The following is a 17693-nucleotide window of genomic DNA, read 5'->3' as shown; positions in this document are numbered from 1 at the left end:
ACAGTTAGTTAGAAGAAGAAACTTCAAAAGACAACAGTGGCTTCTGAAGCTGAAACTGAGCCCAAGCATTCTAATGTTTCTCCTTCATGGAGCACTTTTATGAATCCGTAATTATTTAGCATTAGTTGAGAACCAAACAGACTTGCATCAGATCACATCATAAAATCTTGACTAACTGGTGTTGACAACTGATTATATTCATTGTTCGCCAACATAGCTAACTTTGCAGTTGAGACCAAACCTGCAAAATAGGAAGTGCTCATCACATTTACGAAACTTTAAGATAAACACCCTTTCTGCAAAGGGCATAGGGGAAATAAGGAAATTGTTGAGGAAGGGAAACCGTGGGTGTGAGGCAAAGGGGGTGTACTATATAGTGATTGTGCCACCTCACTGTGTAAACCTACTGGTCCTAAAGGGGGTGGTAAGTATTAATTTGTTAAACCGTTGGCTCAAGCCTGGGTAGCTGTGACTTGGAGCAGTCAGGCTTACACAATGGAGAAAGTATAAAGCATTTAAGAAATGCATAAGACACTTAAGAAATCAGACACCAATTTATAAAAATAGTTTGTATTTTATGTACTTTTAGACACACAAAAGATCCACCAGAGGATTCCAGAGATCCAGATTTTACCTGGTACAGTAAATACGCACTTTTACTTAACCACAAACAAGCATTGGCAAATTCAACAAATTTAAACTTTTTGGAAGGACAACTTTGGAAAGTATCAATGTGGTTACTTTTAGTCCCTTTAAGTGATCAACTTCAGCAGGGAGCCAGTCAGGGGGACCAGCAAGGTCCTTGGTTACCTCCAGAAAAAATGCAATCTTCAGTTAGTTCCAGGTATTGTATCCTCCCTCTTGCCATAGGCCCCCGATGGAAGTGGTCCTGATGCAAGAGGTGCAAGATTCTGAAGATGCACAGTATACTCCTCTGTCCATAGGCATGGCGAGATGGTCATGGCCACAGTGGTAGACGTCCCTCAAAGTCTTCGCGAACCTCGCAGACGTCCAGTCGCCACTGGCCTGCCAGTCACAGTGGAATCCTTCATTGGTCGATAACTTGCCTTCTGGGTGACCAAGTTGCACTCGGATGATTCTCCCAGGTCCAGCAGACTTGGGGGCAACTTTTGGGTGTCAGGTACTGGTCCCTGGTGCTCCACAGTGACGAGAATCGACTATTTGAGCTGTCAACGTGCTCCAGCAGTGTTTTTCAATTGTTGTGGCCGTATGCTGCGAACAGAAGGTCGGGCAACTGACCCTTGGAGTCTTTTGTTTTGGCGTTGCTCGGGAGTCTACTTTTTCACAAGCAGGGCACATGAGGAACAGTACCTTCTCCTTTGCTAGCCAGAAGATTTAGCAGGTGCAGTCCACGTCAGTGCAACTTCTCTTTGCTGGGTGCTTAATGCAGCAGCACAGTCCTTCTTTGGTCCTCTTCTCCAGTCCAGCGAGTAAATCGGAGTTCTGGGTGCCCTTTGTATGCTCAAAATGTCTGCAGGGTAGGACATGGTCAGTAACCACTGGCCTATTAGGTTCCCTCCCTTTTGATGACTACTTCCTGCTAAGTGTTCTGTCTGACTATCCCAGAACTCTCATTCTGCCTAATTTGAACATGGCAGAACCCCTCACTGTGTGTAGAGCTGCCTAGCCCAACCTAGAGAATGGGCTACTAAGGGGGCTACATGCCCCAGAAAAACAAGTTTGCAAACTAGTTTCCCCTTTCTGTCCCCAGTGCCGGCCTGTCCACCAAAACAATAGAGCATTCAGTCTTGTATGTGTTTCCCATTTGCCCTTCAAAGGCGGCCTCTCATTTGAAGCTCCCCTTTTGGGCTAACACCCATGTAGCTTCCTTTCAGGGAGACTTCACTCCTCTCTCCCATACAGACTTCTATTGTGTCCTTTTCTGGGAGCCGTTTGCACGTCTTCCCCAGGAGGGCAGAATGTGGTCTCAAGGGCAGACCCTGTGTGCAGCAGTCAACTCGCCCAGGAGATCTTGTTCAACAAAGTGGCAACTTCGTAAAAGTTTCACATTGCAGCAAGTTGCATTAATTTTGACTTTGGTATCTAGTTGGGCCTGACGTAAAGACTTATTTGATATCTTGCATTATTAACTTAAGTAGTAAGTCAGAAGGTAGCAGGGCTGCTGTGGCAGTCTGTAACTCTGCACTCGCCAGTGGGACTAATAGCCTTTTCCTCAGTAAAAATAACAATTGCAGGTTTTTACTGTTGGGACATGTAACAGTATATGTTCCATTTTTTTAATACACAGCACCCTGCCTAAGGACTCGATAAGCCTACCTTGGGTTAACTTGTATACAATAAAGAAGGAAGCTTTGACTTGGTCATTGCCTTAAATGGCAAAGAGTAAGCAGTTAAGAACTAACCTTCCAGTCTGCAGTGGCAGACTAGGAGCTGTGCTTTAACTTTGCCACACCCAGGGGGGGACAACCAGTGCTGCAATAAATAACTGTATTGACCCTTTAACTTGCAGGCCACAGGTACCATATATAAGGGACTTAGAAGTAAGTTGGCTTATGCCAATTGGGCATAAGCCAATGAAACCTAGTTTGTCAGGATACTGGCATTGAAGACTGGTCAGCAGGCCTCTCTGCACTCCAAGCCGAAAAGCCAGCAGCATCAGTCCAACACTTTGAACGTGACCATACAAAAAGTGACATTTCCGTACTTGACCCCCTCCAGATAGTGATAAGCAACTAACTTTTATCCTGGTAGTTCTCATCTAAGTGGACAAACCTAGTAAGACCATCTGCATTGGCACGGTCAGTCCTAGGTTTGTGTTCCACTTTAAAGTTAAAACCCTGTAGGGAAATGGATCTCCTTCACAAGTTGGTGTGCTCTCCTGACCTGAATCAGCCATGTGAGAGGTCTGTGGTCAATTGAACTCTTAAGTGAGTCCCAAACAGGTAGGGTCTCCGCTTCTTCAGGGACCACACCACTGCAAAGGCATGGTACTCCAGCGCTACTCTCTGGGGAGGAGTCACCTAGTGATGAAGGCGACTGGCTGATCATGGCCCAAATCATTAACTTGTGACAACATAACCTTGTCCGATCTGACACTTGCTTGCCTTGATAGTCAGTTCTGCTTGCTGCAGGGCTGAAGCACTGCCTTGAGGTGGTCCAGATGATCCTCCCAGGTGAATCTAAATACAGCTATATCATCCAAATAAGCTGCACTGAAATATTCCAAACCTGAGAGCCCTCTGGAAGGTGGCACATGCATTTTTCAATACAAAAAGCTTCACTTTGAACTGGAAGTAGCCTTCAGGTTTTGAAAAAGCATACCTCCACTTAGCTCCAGGGGGTGAGGGCCATCTGCCAATAACCTGAAGTCAGGTCAAAGGTGCTTAGATATTTTGCTACCCCAAGCTAGCCATGAGCTCATTAGCTGTTGGTGCGAGGTGGGTATCAATCTTGGTAACTGCATTGAGGCCTCTGTAGTCCACACAACCTCATCTCAGGCTTACCTCCTTTGGAATTGGGCACCAATACCACTAGGCTGGCCCTTGGACTACTAGAGGTCTCGGTCACCTTTAACTCTAGTATCTGGGCATCCCCAGCCTTCATGCTAGCCTTGGCCTGGTCAGACAACCTGTATATAATGCTTTTGACAGGAAGGCGGTTAATGGTGTCCACATCTTGGGTACACCATGTTGTCAGACCTTGGGTGAGAGAAAACAATCCAGCAAACTGCCTCAGCAACATATACCAGTCTCTTTCTTGCTGGTCTGTCCGGGTGGAAGAGACTAATACTCCACCCACAGTACCATCTTGGGCATTGGAGGATAAGGGGTCTGGGAGAAGATCATTCTCCTTTTCTCACCCATCTGTCCCCATCAGCATGGTGATGTCTGCCCTTTCATGGTTCATCTTGAGCCTGTTCACATGGATGACCCTGTGAGGGTTCCTGAGGTGCCTAAGTCCAGTAAGTAGGTGTATCCCCTTCTCCCATGCAGTGTTCTGGGTGCCACAAGACCCACACCAGCTCTCAAGGTTGATATTGAACCATGGAAGATTTCTTCTGATCATACCAGTGCTTCACAATCTCCTGGCTGGCCACCAATTCTTAGCCTTCTTCATGTACTCAGCCATTGTGGAGCGAAGGCCTAGCACATTGTCCACTATGTGCGGCTTAGGAGTCTTTCAGTGGTCTCTTCCAACACACTCACAAAGCTTAGTGAACACCTCACAGGGTTTCCAAGGAGTAGTTCAAAGGGGCTAAAATGAACCCCTTTTTGGGGAACCTCCCTGTAGGTGAATAGGCATGGGGGAACATCCCATCTCCATCCCACATGGCTTTCAGATAGACTGACATAAAATTCCTCCCTCTGAGACAAACTCCTTGGGGAACCGACCCCTGGTAAAGATCCCAAGGAGAGGCCTAACTACTGCAGGAGCAGTGGCTGTTCTAAGGGGAATAGCCTCAAGATATCTGCTGCATGGTCTACTATCACCAAGATATAAGTGTCCCTGAACCAACCAAACGAATTACAGGCCTATCAGCTTGATAGATTGTATCCAGAAGGTATTTAGCTGTACCCTCCTAGTGAGAATCCAGGACTGGATGGCTGAGAATACCATATTGTCGGCCTTCCAAGCAGGATTTCAACAAAACGGAACACTCGATCAGGTTTTTAAATGTTTTCTCCTCTACTGGAAGGTGGTGGTATTGGGCAAAGGGAGCCTGTATACTGCCTTCATAGATCTGAAGTCCGCATTCAATCTTGTGCCGGTGGAAAGCTTTGGCTGGTATTGAGAGACATGAGGATGCCACTGGAGATCCTGGCACTGGTTGTTAGACTTCTTGACAACAACTTTGCCAGGGTCCGCTGGGGGAACCAGGCCCAAGTCACTGACCCCATTATTAGCAGGGGGTCCGGTAAGGTTGTGTCTAGGGCCCCACGTTGTTTTCCCTTTATATTAATCAAGTAGTGGAATTCCTAGATAGAATTCCAGCTGACTCCCCCACGCTAGGGTGTAAGAAGATTGCTACGCTTCTTTTTGCGGATGATACACTTCTTATTGCTAAAACCCCCATGTGGCTCCAGGTACTACTAAACCGGTTCAAGGCTTTCTGCGATGAGGGGACTAGAAATAAACACTAAGACAACATTCATGATGCTGAACCTGGATAAATCCTTTAAAGGCTGTTTAACCTTGGATAACATTCCTTTAGAGCGAGTATGCAGCTTTAAATATGTGGGTGTAAGATTGGCTGAGGGTTTGACTTTGGAACAACATTTAATCAAGACCAACTTAAAGTTTAAACAGATAGTGGGAGCTCTGAGGAAGAAAAATTCCTTGTCGTATACCAAACCAGTTGCCCCTGCTAGAAAGATAAACAAGGCAGTAAGTAGTGCACTCTACGGGGCTGAGCTGTGGGGCTTTGAGAAGGTGGACAAACTCACAATAACAGAGCAGATGTTCCTCAGTAACCTAGTCTCCCTTCCACCGAGCAGTCCCCTGCTCCCCCCCTAAAATTAGATATTGGGGTAAAATCATTAAAAGATCTTGCAAAATTACGACCTTCTTTTTTTGGCAGAGATTGGTTTCAGCCCCGAATTGTCCTTGTATGCGGCTTCCTTTGAAGAAGTCTGCACTTAAGACCAATTCAGAAAGATAGGCTGGATAAGGAATATTAACATTTTACTTGATCATATCGGGATAAAGGAGGTTACAACACTGCTTGGGTTTGGATCTCCCCACAAAAAACATATAAAATCTATATACTGGGATTCGGTACTGGGGAACAAAAGCAAGAGCACCAAGCTAGGTAGATTAACAGGGGAATTCTCAGACTTCAAATTGCTACCTTCTCTGGAGGGCTTCCTTGATCTGATCCAAGGGCCTTTAGACTGAAAGCTATATATTCAGTTCAGATATGGTACTATCCCCTTGAATGCATTCATGAGTTGGTGGTAATGGAATACCTCTAATAAGGGTTGTTCTTCCTGCCTTGCCCCTAACGAAACTGCAGACCATGTCTTCTTTGGCTACCCAGCATACTCTGTTCCGAGAAGTAAATGGCTTATTCCCATATGTAAACAGTTGGGGGATCAGTGTGGCACTACGTATTCTTAGATCGGATGCAAGACCTTTGTTTTCTTGTGCAATTTCTAAATTCTTAGGCCACATGTGGGGAATCGGAAGAAAAGCAGAATCTGGACCAGTTATTTGAACAATCAGTTTAAACCAGACTCCCATATTACGGGCCATGGAATAGCAACCTAAAGCTCATAAGTGTAACTGGGATGTCCTAAAACAATGGAGCACAGCACCCCAGTCTTTCGATGTATCTTTTTATGTAAATGATGTTTTCTCATTACACGTTTTTGTATATCACTTGCAAACTAAGATTTATGTTTTAATGTATTATCTTATTGAAACTAATGAATTTGTATTACTCCTTTTACTATATGTATATGTATTTTGCTCTTTTAAGGTCAGTCAACTGAAATAGTTATTGATTGATAAACCTGCTCCCTGAGGCTGTTGGGGGCGGGGGGAGATGAGGGGGGGTCTAGGGGAGCGAATGTCAATTCCCACCCTCTCTATTGGGGTCCCCACCACAGGTAGTGGTATCTAAAGAGCCTTTGGCCTGGCCTCTGACTTGCCACTGGGTTGGCAGGTTGCACAGGAGTGACAAAATTCCTTTACCTTCTCGGACATATGGAGCCAGTAAAAGTGATTAACCAACCTCTCCTAGGTCTTGGTCTGCCCCAAGAGTCCAGCTGAGGGGATATCTTGAGTCAGGTTAAGAAGAAACCCTATTCTTCTGAGGGGGCCACCACATTTCTGGTTACCCCTGGTTTGTGGGCCCTTGGCTCTCTCTACAGGAGCCCTCTCCCAGTATACGTTATAGTTCGCACTTATATCCCCTTGTTCCTGTCTGACGGCTAACCATTGCAGGTCCTTGAGTGTGGTATGTCCTATGTCCATTACTCTGGTCCTCCCTAGAGTTCTGCCAGATCTGGCAAGTTCCCTGGAGCAGTCTCTTCAGGCACCAGGCCTTCCCCGAAGTATTGGGCTCTTTCTGGGCTTGTGGACTCTTGTAAGGGGGGCGACCAGCCTTCCTAATCTTGGCTCTAGGGACCGGTTCCTCGTTTCAGGGTCCCGGGTCACAGGCTGTAAAATGACAAAAGCCTTTTACCACTCCAGGCACAGTACTACATCTTTGGCTTGGTATAATTAGCATCCAAGCCAACCTGAAATGAATAAAAGCCACCCCTGACACGTGTGTCGCTATCATTATAGATCTTCAGAGCGGTTTAATTTTTGCAGACACAAGGGAGCACCCAGTACCTCAGGGTTAGAGAGCTGCATAAAGTATGCAAAAAACCTGAACCTGAACTCTGGGTAGTTCCCAAGCGTAGGTGGAGTTTTGTTTTGACTTGTACTGGATGCTCCCTTGTGGCTGTAATACTGTTCCTGGAGTGGTAAAAGGCTTTTGACATTTTAGAGTTTTGCATGGATGTGCTAATCTATGCTTACAAATTGTGCTAAAAAAGCAGGCATTTGAGGTGATCCGATTCAGAGTTGCTTGTATTGTAGGGTGATCTATTCAGGAGCTGCTCTTCGCCTAAACTTGAACTACCCAAAGTTCTCTGCTTCAGTTTTTATATAATGTATGCAGCACTCTAACCCTGAAAGGGTTTTTGTTTTGTCTTGCTCTTATAAACTCTGGTTTTGCTACATTTGTACCTGCCTGGCTGGCACTCTGTTATTAAAGCAGTTATCTCTAGCAAACTTTACTTGGAAACCAATAGATAGCGACTGCAATAAGTATTTGTTTCACATAGTTGTTTTGTAAATATGTGTTGATACTAAACACTGTTGCTATAATGGATTTAAAATTGATGGAGTGGATTTAGACCAACTGATCAGTTTTTGTTGGGTTAAATACTGTCATGTGGTCCTTATTTTGATTTTGTTTTTCAGATCCGTCATGGTGCAGGCACAGGTCTCAGGGAAATTCTGAAAGCTCAAGGCAGAAGCGGAGGCAAAATAGCAGGCAGCACCTATGAAGAGGTAAAATGCTAAGTAGAGTAATGAGTTTTCCTGCATCCTACTTTAGAAAAACCTTTGGTTTGCCATTTATATCAATGTTATATTGATTGCCTTTATTTAATTGTGGGCTTAACATCAAAGTTGTATTCTAATTCCTTTTTCCAAGGATTTCAACTTCTAGATATTTGTTGCTGGGCAAAAACTTTTGAAAAGGCAAGCAATATTTCTGAATTAACTAGTGGTTTCCTGGCTGCTCTAGGTTCTCCTGGATGCTCTAGGTTCTCCACTACTAGAGTATTCTGTAGCTGCACATTTCTTGTATATTTAAGAGAAGGTCCTTGCAGTTCTGATTACAGTATTCTAGGATGGGAGAAAGGAATAATTTCTGTAAGCCTCCCTCCCAATAGAGCAATCAGAGGTGATTTTCTAGATTGACTTAGAGGTGATATGCACTCTTGCAAGTCATTGTCCACACCAAAACATTAACTTTGGGAAAAATTAGTAGTATGAATAAGTCTTTATTGCTTGATTAACAAAAATCATTGAAATTAAAACATCTTAATAATCGGACAATATATTAAAAATTTTTTAGCAATTCAGACCAAAACACTAGATGTCAGAATTAATGCACAACACATGAATCAACAGCCTACGAGAAAGGGAAGTATTTTTCCCTCCTTGCAGGTAACATTAGTCCTTTGTTTTAACTGCCTGCTTGTGCTATTTTCTATAGGTCCTTGCCCTGCAGATGTTGAACATTTTTTATTTTGCGGGACATAAATATTTAAAAAATATTGTTACTACCAATACATTGTGGGACACAATATTGCCTGCAAGAGTATTGTTAGTATAGAATATCGTTTTCAAGAACATAGTTTTTGATTTTGTTTCTTTAGTATAGTTGTAAAAAATACTTTTTCAATTAATTTAATGTTAATATATTAAAATTAGGTGCTAGTAATGTTAGTGTCATTGTTAAACTTTTTCTAAAACTGAGTTTGTAGTAAGTGCTTAATGGTTTATTTTTAAATGTAATTACTAAGGTAATATCCTGCTTGTTGGTAGTTTGAGTTTTAGGAGAATAAGGTGGGAAATTAAGTTATTTTAAATATAATGGTCTTTAGTTTAGTTTAAATTGATTGGAATTGGTTATTAAATATGTAAATTGTTTGTAAATTCAGTTTAATTTGTTGATTTTAATTTATATGTAAATTTCATTTTTAATAAGTAAAATTGTAGTATTGCGTTCGCTTTATTGTGTAAAATGGTGGGATGTTAATATAATAAAAATGTATGTTCGAGGCATATGAGCTGCAGATTACACACTGTGCATAGATCGCAAGCTGGTGTTGGGTCCGGATGTTGCAGTTGTTTTTCTCTTGGAAAGACTTTGGAAGTCACGAGGTATGTGACTCCTGCTTTGGATCGTATTGCGCATGGTTTTTTCCCGCCATCGGGCTCGGATGTGTTCTTCGCGCTCCAGTTCCGAACCGTTCCAGTTCTTCTCATCGGCGCGCAATCCTTCCCTTCTGCGGTATTATTCTCGATCGCGATCTCCCCACTCGACGCGACTCATCAAGAAACTTCGATTCCAGGCGTCGCTGCAGGCCTTCGGGCCTACCTCAGCTCCGGTCCTGGCTCATGGAAAGGACTCCATTTAAGAAGTGTCCTTGATGTGGGTCCAAATTTCCCCACACCGATCTCCATGAGGTGTGCAACCTCTGCCTCTCTCCAGAACACGAGGCTCGAGACTGTCGGGCGTGCAAATCCTTCCGGTCCAAAAACACTATTCGAGACCGTAGAACCAGGAGAACCATGGCACACGCGTCGACTGCAATCCCCGATGACCTCTTCGGAGAAGGCGTTGATGTTCCCGAAGAACAGCACACCGAAGAGGGCCTCGCCAGCGCCTCCGAAGCAGATGACTCAGATGTCGAGGACATCACTCCGGCACAGAGGGGCGTGAGTACTATCGATCCCCACCCCCCACCCTCGACAGCATCGAAAAAGGCTTCGGTCACACCTTCGCCCTCAGGCCTAGGCACGACCAAAGACACTGCTTCCCATACCTCGCTTTCGGGCCCGGTTAAGAAGCCCATCAAGCCTTATGGCAGCTGGGGCTCGAGCCAGCCTGCCATCGGTGCCGAAAAACACTCCGCACCGAAAAAGAAAATGGCTTCCTCCGTGCCGACTTCCACACCGAAACACTCTGCGCCGAAGACACCCACTAGCTCCTCGGTATTGACGCCATCTTCGGAACCGAGCAGGAAAGCCATACCCATCGACACCCACACCTCGAAGCTGAAAGTCATCTCGGAATCTAGGAAACAACCGGACATGTCTAAACCACACAGTTCGAAACAACGAACTGATGATTCCAAGACTAAAAAAAACCACCGGCTCCGACCCCTTCGGCGCCGACGAATCGACCACTCGGGAACTGTTTCGGCCCGATCCACTCCAAAAAACTCTTACTAAAGACCCTAAAACTGGACATTTGATGATCAGTATCAAAAAGAGGCCGCTGGACAAGCCTTCCCCGGCTCCACCTCCAAAGAAAGGGGCCTGTGGTACCTTCCCATTGAGACTACCCTCTCCTCCACCTCATCATTCCCCCACACCCTCTCCAGATGAGGATGATGACGATGTCTATGAAGACATAGGGGAAGGGCCCCACGACAACCCACTGGAGACCCCACTCCTACAGGCTCCCCAGACCCATGGGACGACTACAACATCCCTAACGTCCCGCAGGACGACATTTACCCTTCAAGACCGTTCCCCCCCCCCCCCCCCCCCCCCCCCCCGAAGACACTATGGGGTTTAACCAGCTGCTACATAGGGCTGCACGCTACCACGGAGTTGATCTCCATACAGACCCCGTGGAGGAGGACTTCCTCCTAGACACTTGATACCACCCACAGGGCCACTTCCATTCTGCCCATGCTGTAAGGTGTTATAAAACACGCGCCAGACGTCTTTAAAGACACGGTCAGAGCCAGGGTCATCAACCCCGTATCGAAAAGAAATATAAGGCCGCCCCTACAGACCCCACCTACATCAGAGGGCCCGCACCACTAGACTCCCTTGTAGTCTCCACTGCAAGGAAACGTGCAAACTCCCAGGCATCAGGCGAGGCACCACCACTTGATAAAGAGTCCAAACACCTAGATGTGTCTGGCAAGCGAATAGCATCTCAGGCTGCCAACATATGGCGCATTGTGAACACACAAGAGCTTTTAGCACGATACGACGGGGCGCATTATGATGAGCTACAAGCAATCATGCAGCACCTCCCTGACAAGTACAAGAATAGAGCCAACGAGCTAATCCAGGAGGGAAAAATAATCACCAACACCTCCATACGCTGTGCCCTCGATGTTGCCGACACCGCCTCTAGGGCAATTAACACCAGCGTCGTCCTCCGTAGGCATGCCTGGCTGCGCATTTCCGGTTTTCAACCAGAGGTACAGGCTTCCATCCTTAACCACCCCTTTGACCAAGAACATCTCTTTGGCCCAAACGTAGACGTAGCCCTTGAAGATGAAGAAAGACACCAATACGGCAAAATCTATGGGAGCCTTACAGTCCCACCCTCCTAGGCGCTCCTTTCGCCGTTCTTCCTTTCGAAGCACATCTAAATGCTACTCCGACAGCGCTTCTGCGTCATATAAAGCCCCTACACAATCCACCTTCACTAGGGGTTACCAGAGGTGGCTACAGGGGTAACGGCAATAAAGGCAGAGGCAAAACTAATACCTCCCGCTCTGCCTCCACTCCTACCCAATGACTTTCCTTCACTCCCCCCAGACCATCCCACTCCAGTCGGGGGCAGACTACAAAATTTCCTTCATGTCTGGGCTACTATCACCTGAGACAAATGGGTGACAAAAATAATTTGGTCAGGCTATTGTCTCAAACTAAAATCAATCCCCCCCAAACATTCCACCAAAACACCGCCCAATGTCACAGGAACATTCGTCACTTCTCATGCAGGAGGTAATCTCCCTCCTACAAAAGAGTGCGATAGAGCCAGTTCCTACCCAACAACAAAATATGGGCGTTTACTCCCTATATTTACTCAAACCAAAAAAGGACGACACTCTAAGGCCCATCCTGGACCTCGGACCCCTAAATCACTATATACATTCAGACCATTTCCACATGGTCACACTTCAGCAGGTACTTCCCCATCTCTCCTAAAACGACTTCCTTGCCACCCTGGACCTCAAGGACGCCTATTTCCACATTCCCGTTCACACAGCTCACAGAAAATATCTCAGGTTTGTAGTGGACGGTCAACACTATCAATTCAAAGTGCTCCCATTCGGAGTCACCACAGCACCGCGAGTGTTTACCAAGTGCCTTGCGGTCGTGGCAGCACATCTGCGAAGACAACACATACATGTCTTCCCATACCTGGACGACTGGCTTATAAAAGCCAGCTCATACCACCAGTGTGTACAACACACTCACGCAACTATACACCTACTTCACCAACTGGGCTTCACAGTTAACCACACGAAGTCCCATCTGCGACCGTCCCACAAAGCAATACCTAGGTGCCACGATAGACACCTCGAACGCTAGCCTACCCCAGTCCTGCCAAGATAGCAAACATTCAGGCCCTACGTGCTAAATTTCAACCAGAACACTATCTTACAGCTCGAGTGTTCATGCAATTCATAGGAATGATGGCCTCTTGCATATTCATAGTACCTCATGCAAGACTCCAGATGCGTCGTCTCCAAGAATGCTTAGCGCGCCAATGGAACCAGGCCCAGGGTCAACTGACAGATCTGGTGTTGGTAGACGGTCGTGCCCATCGCTCTCTGCAGTGGTGGAACACCAAAAACCTTTCCAAAGGGCGACCGTTCCTGGACCCTGTTCCTCAGATAGTACTGACAGCGGACGCATCGCTCTCCGGCTGGGGAGCTCACCTACTACATCACACCATGCAGGGCAGGTGGACACCTCAGCAAAAGTTGCTCCACATCAACTATCTGGAGCTACTGGCAATATTCTTAGCACTAAAGGCATTTCAGACAGACATATCAGGCAAGGCCGTCCTAGTTCGCACAGACAACATGACAGACATGTACTATTTACAAAAACAAGGCGGCACACACTCTGCAGCTCTCTCAACTAGCAAAGAGCATATGAAGATGGGTCATACCCCAAAAAATCTTCCTCCTAGCCCAACATGTCCCAGGAGTCCAGAACACTATAGCAGATCTGCTGAGCAGACAAACACAACAAATCCACGAGTGGGAACTCCATCCACAAGTTCTTCACCCATACTTTCAAATGTGGGGGCATCCACAAATAGACTTTTTCGCCACCCACAAACGCCAAATGCCCAAGCTTCGCCGCCAGATATCCACACCCGTTGTCCAGAGGCAATGCGATATGGATGAAATGGTCAGGCAGATTTGCGTATGCTTTTCCGCCTCTCCCACTCATTCCCTTAGTGGTGCGCAAACTACAACAACACTCCCTCACTCTCATCCTAGTAGCTCCGTGGGCCAGACAACCGTGGTACACCACACTGCTGGAACTATCTGTAGTACCGCACCAAAAGTTACACCTCTCTCCATGCCTCTTAACCCAGAACCATGGAGAGATCAGACACCCAGACCCAGACTCAGCTCAACCTTGCGATCTGGCTCCTAAGATCCTAGAATTCGGTTATCTAAATCTTCCTCCTGATTGTATGAATGTCATTAGAGAAGCCAGGCGCCCTACCACTAGAGCTTGCTACGCAGCCAAGTGGAAACAATTTGTGGTGTATTGCCACACCAATAACTTCGATCCCCTAGATGTGTCCATTCAACACATCATAGGCTATTTACTACACCTACAAAGATGCAATCTAGCCTACACGTCTATTAGACTGCACCTTGCAGCCATAGCAGCTTACCTGCAAAACAGGCAACATCTATCACTCTTTCGAGTACCTGCCATAAAAGCCTTCATGGAAGGCCTCAAAAGAATAATTCCCCCCCGAGTGCCACCCTCACCTGTGTGGAACCTAAATATCGTTCACACTAGACTAATGGGGCCACCCTTTGAACCTCTACACAAATGTGAACTTCAATTCCTAACATGGAAAACTGCCTTTCTTGTAGCCATCACTTCCCTCAGAAGGGTCCGTGAAATACAAGCACTCACCATTCAAGAACCTTTTCTGTAAATGCACCATAACAAGGTTGTTCGCCGTACTAATCCAAAATTCCTCCCTAAAGTCATTTCTCCTTTTCACCTAAACCAATCTGTGGAACTACCTGTATTCTTCTCGCAACCACAAACCGTTGCAGAAAGAGCTCTCCACACATTAGATGTCAAACAAGCCTTACTCTACTACATCGAGAGAACACAACCCTTTCGTAAGACCAAACAACTGTTCGTTTCCTTACCACCACATAAAGGCAACCCCATCTCCAAATCTGGGATAGCTAGGTGGATTGTCAAATGCATTCAGATTTGCTACCACAAAGCAAAACGAACGCTATCTGTTCCCCCTAAAGCCCACTCTACACGTAAGATAGGCGCTTCCATGGCATTCTTAGGGAACATCCCCTTAGATGATATCTGCAAAGCAGCTACATGGTCAACACCACACACTTTCACTAAACGCCATTGTGTAGATGTGCAGGCTAAGCAACAAGCTAGTGTGGGCCAGGCTGTACTCAAAACATTGTGTTCGAGGCATATGAGCTGCAGATTGTACACTTAGCATAGATCGCCATCTGGTGTTGGGCCCGGATGTTTGCAGTTTGTTTTTGTTCTTTGGACAGTCTTTGGAAGTCACGAGTTCGGTGACTCCTCCTTCGGTCCGTACTGCGCATGGGCTTCGGCTCCATCCTCAGATTGTTTTTTTCCGCCATCGGGCTTGGATGTGATACTTCGTGCTCCGGCTTCGAACTTCTACGGTTCCAGCCTCGACGGAAAATCCTCGTTCTTCGAGTTTCTTCATCATATCTTCATCTCTCGAAGCGGCACTTTTCTCCATCCCGTACATCGGCACCGGCCTTCGGGCCCTCCTCGACTCCGGTCCCGGCCGATGGAAAGGACTCCGTTCAAAAAGTGCCCAAAATGTGGGTCTAAATTTCCCCACACCGACTTCCATCAGGTGTGTAACCTTTGCCTCTCTCCAGAACACGAGGCCAGAGACTGCCCCGCCTGTAAGTCTTTTCGATCAAAAAAGACCATCCGGGATTGAAGAGCTCGACGCACCATGGCGCACTCATCGACCGCAGCTCCACCGGACATCTTCGGAGACGACGCCAAAGCTTCGGGGCAACTACACACCGAGCAGGAGGACGACGTCAGCGCTTCCGAGGCCGACGACTCTGACATGGAGGACATCACACCGGCGCAGCGGGTCGTGAGTACTGTACCCCCTCCCACCCCCGCGCCCAAAACCAAAGAGACTCAGGTTACACCCTCGCCTGCAGGCCTGGGTAAACCCAAGCACACAGCTTCCATCACCCCACCTTCGGGCCCGGTGTCGAAGCCTCAAAAGTCTCACGGCAGCTCGGGCTCGAGCCAGCCGACGCCTGGTGCCGAAAAACACCATCCGGCACCGAAGAAAGTGATACCCAGCTCGACTCCGAAGCCACCGGTGCCGAAGCCTGGACTCTTGGTGCCGACCAAACACATCTGTCGGCACCGACGCTCCGGCGCCGAAAACTCCTTCGACGCCGAAAAAACCGGAGGCTCCAAAAAAGCATGGCGCACAGAAACCATCGAAGTCCTCGGCTCCGAAACCATCGGCGCCAGCGGACGATTTGGCGCCACTGGATCTGTTTACACCAGACCCTTTGCAAAAGACTCTATTTAAAGATCCAAAGACATGGCTATTGACTTTAATGATCAAAAAAAGACGCCTTGACACTCCGGCTCCTCCTCCACCACCGAAGCGGAAGGACTCTGCTACTTCTCCTCTCAGAGTGCCTTCCCCACTACCTCCTCCTCCACCTCCTCCACCTCCTCCACCCCCTCCCCTCCCAGGTCTCCGCCACCCTTACCTCATCACTCCCCGACCCTGTCCCCAGATCCGGATTACGGGGATCCAGATTATGACCCGGCGGACGCCCCAATGGACCCCACTCCACCGGGGACCCCAGACCCATGGGAAGACTACCAAAACCCTGACATACCGGATGTGCCTCAGGACGACCTATACCCATCCAGGCCGTCTCCTCCAGAGGACTCCTTAGGGTTTCACCACTTAGTGCAGAGAGCAGCACACTACCATGGGATGGAAATGCATAGTGAACCAGTAGAAGACGACTTCCTACTGGATACATTTGACATTCAGGACAAGTCCACATCTATCTTGCCCATGCTTAAAGGTGTCACCAAGCATGCTGCAGAGGTGTTCAAAGATCCTGTCAGGGCCAGGGTATTGAACCCTAGAATAGAAAAAAAGTACAAGGCGGCACCCACAGACCCTGCATACATTAAGGGCCCTGCTCCCTTAGATTCCCTAGTTGTGTCCACAGCTAGAAAGCGGGCTAACTCCCAGTCCTCCGGAGAAGCCCCACCGCCGGATAAAGAATCCAAACTTCTAAACGCGTCTGGCAAACGCACCGCCTCCCAAGCTGCAAACATGTGGCGCAATGCAAATACACAAGCGCTACTTGCGCGCTATGACAGAGCTTCCCGAAAAACACAAATGCAAAGCTCATGAACTAATACAGGAGGGCAAACTAATTACTAACACCTCCATTAAGTGTGCCCTCGATGCAGCTGACACTGCTTCTAGAGCCATAAATACTAGTGTCCTGCTTCGTCGTCATGCCTGGCTCAGGATCTCAGGGTTCAAGCCTGAAGTCCAGGCGTCCATACTAAATCACCCCTTTGACCAACAAACTCTCTTTGGGCCAAAGGTGGACGAAGCGTTAGAAAAGATGAAAAAGGACACAGACACAGCAAAGTCTATGGGGGCACTACAATCACAGGCCCCTAAACGCTCCTTTCGACGCTCATCCTTTCGTAGCACAGGCAGAGGCTACTCCACCGATAGCGCCTCTACCTCCTACAAGTCCCCTCCTCAAAATACCTTTTCAAAGGGCTACCAAAGGGGTGGTTACAGAGGCAACAACAATAAGGGCAGAGGCAAAACTAACACCACCCGTTCTGCCACCCCGCCCGCACAATGACTCCCCTTCCCTCCCCCCAGACCATCCCACTCCGGTCGGGGGCAGACTGCAAAACTTTATCCACGCATGGGAGTCCATAACATCGGACAAATGGGTGACCCAAATTGTTCGGTCAGGGTACTGTCTCGAGCTAACTTCTACCCCACCCAATATCCCACCAAGACACCGTCCAATGTCTCAAGAACATTCCACACTACTCAAACAGGAGGTGCTCTCCCTCTTCCAAAAACACGCTATAGAGCAGGTCCCCGTCAATCAGCAAAATCTAGGGGTCTACTCTCTGTATTTCTTAATACCAAAGAAAGACGGGACCCTGAGGCCCATTCTGGACCTCCGGCCTCTAAATGCCTACATACATTCAGATCATTTCCACATGGTCACCCTACAACAAGTCCTCCCGCTCCTCTGTCAGGGAGACTTTCTCACTACCTTGGATCTGAAAGACGCATACTTTCACATTTCAATACACCCTTCTCACAGGAAGTACCTCAGGTTCGTGGT

General features: G+C 47.3%; 1 protein-coding gene across 2 annotated transcripts in view; it reads left to right on the top strand.

Moving 5' to 3' along the window:
* BTAF1 (B-TFIID TATA-box binding protein associated factor 1) overlaps positions 1–17693 on the top strand; it is an 852875-nt gene that overhangs the window by 253999 nt on the left and 581183 nt on the right. For both annotated transcript variants that reach the window (XM_085606166.1, XM_085606165.1), the window contains exon 9: positions 7957–8046. In XM_085606166.1, the coding sequence (XP_085462292.1) occupies positions 7957–8046 (90 nt within the window). The remainder of the gene's footprint in view (positions 1–7956; positions 8047–17693) is intronic.

The sequence above is a fragment of the Triturus cristatus genome, chromosome 1_2 (assembly GCF_964204655.1).
Source record: "Triturus cristatus chromosome 1_2, aTriCri1.1, whole genome shotgun sequence".
Classification (NCBI taxonomy): domain Eukaryota; kingdom Metazoa; phylum Chordata; class Amphibia; order Caudata; family Salamandridae; genus Triturus; species Triturus cristatus.
Note: the sequence above shows the minus strand (reverse complement) of the source record. Positions and strands in the feature narration are given on the sequence as shown.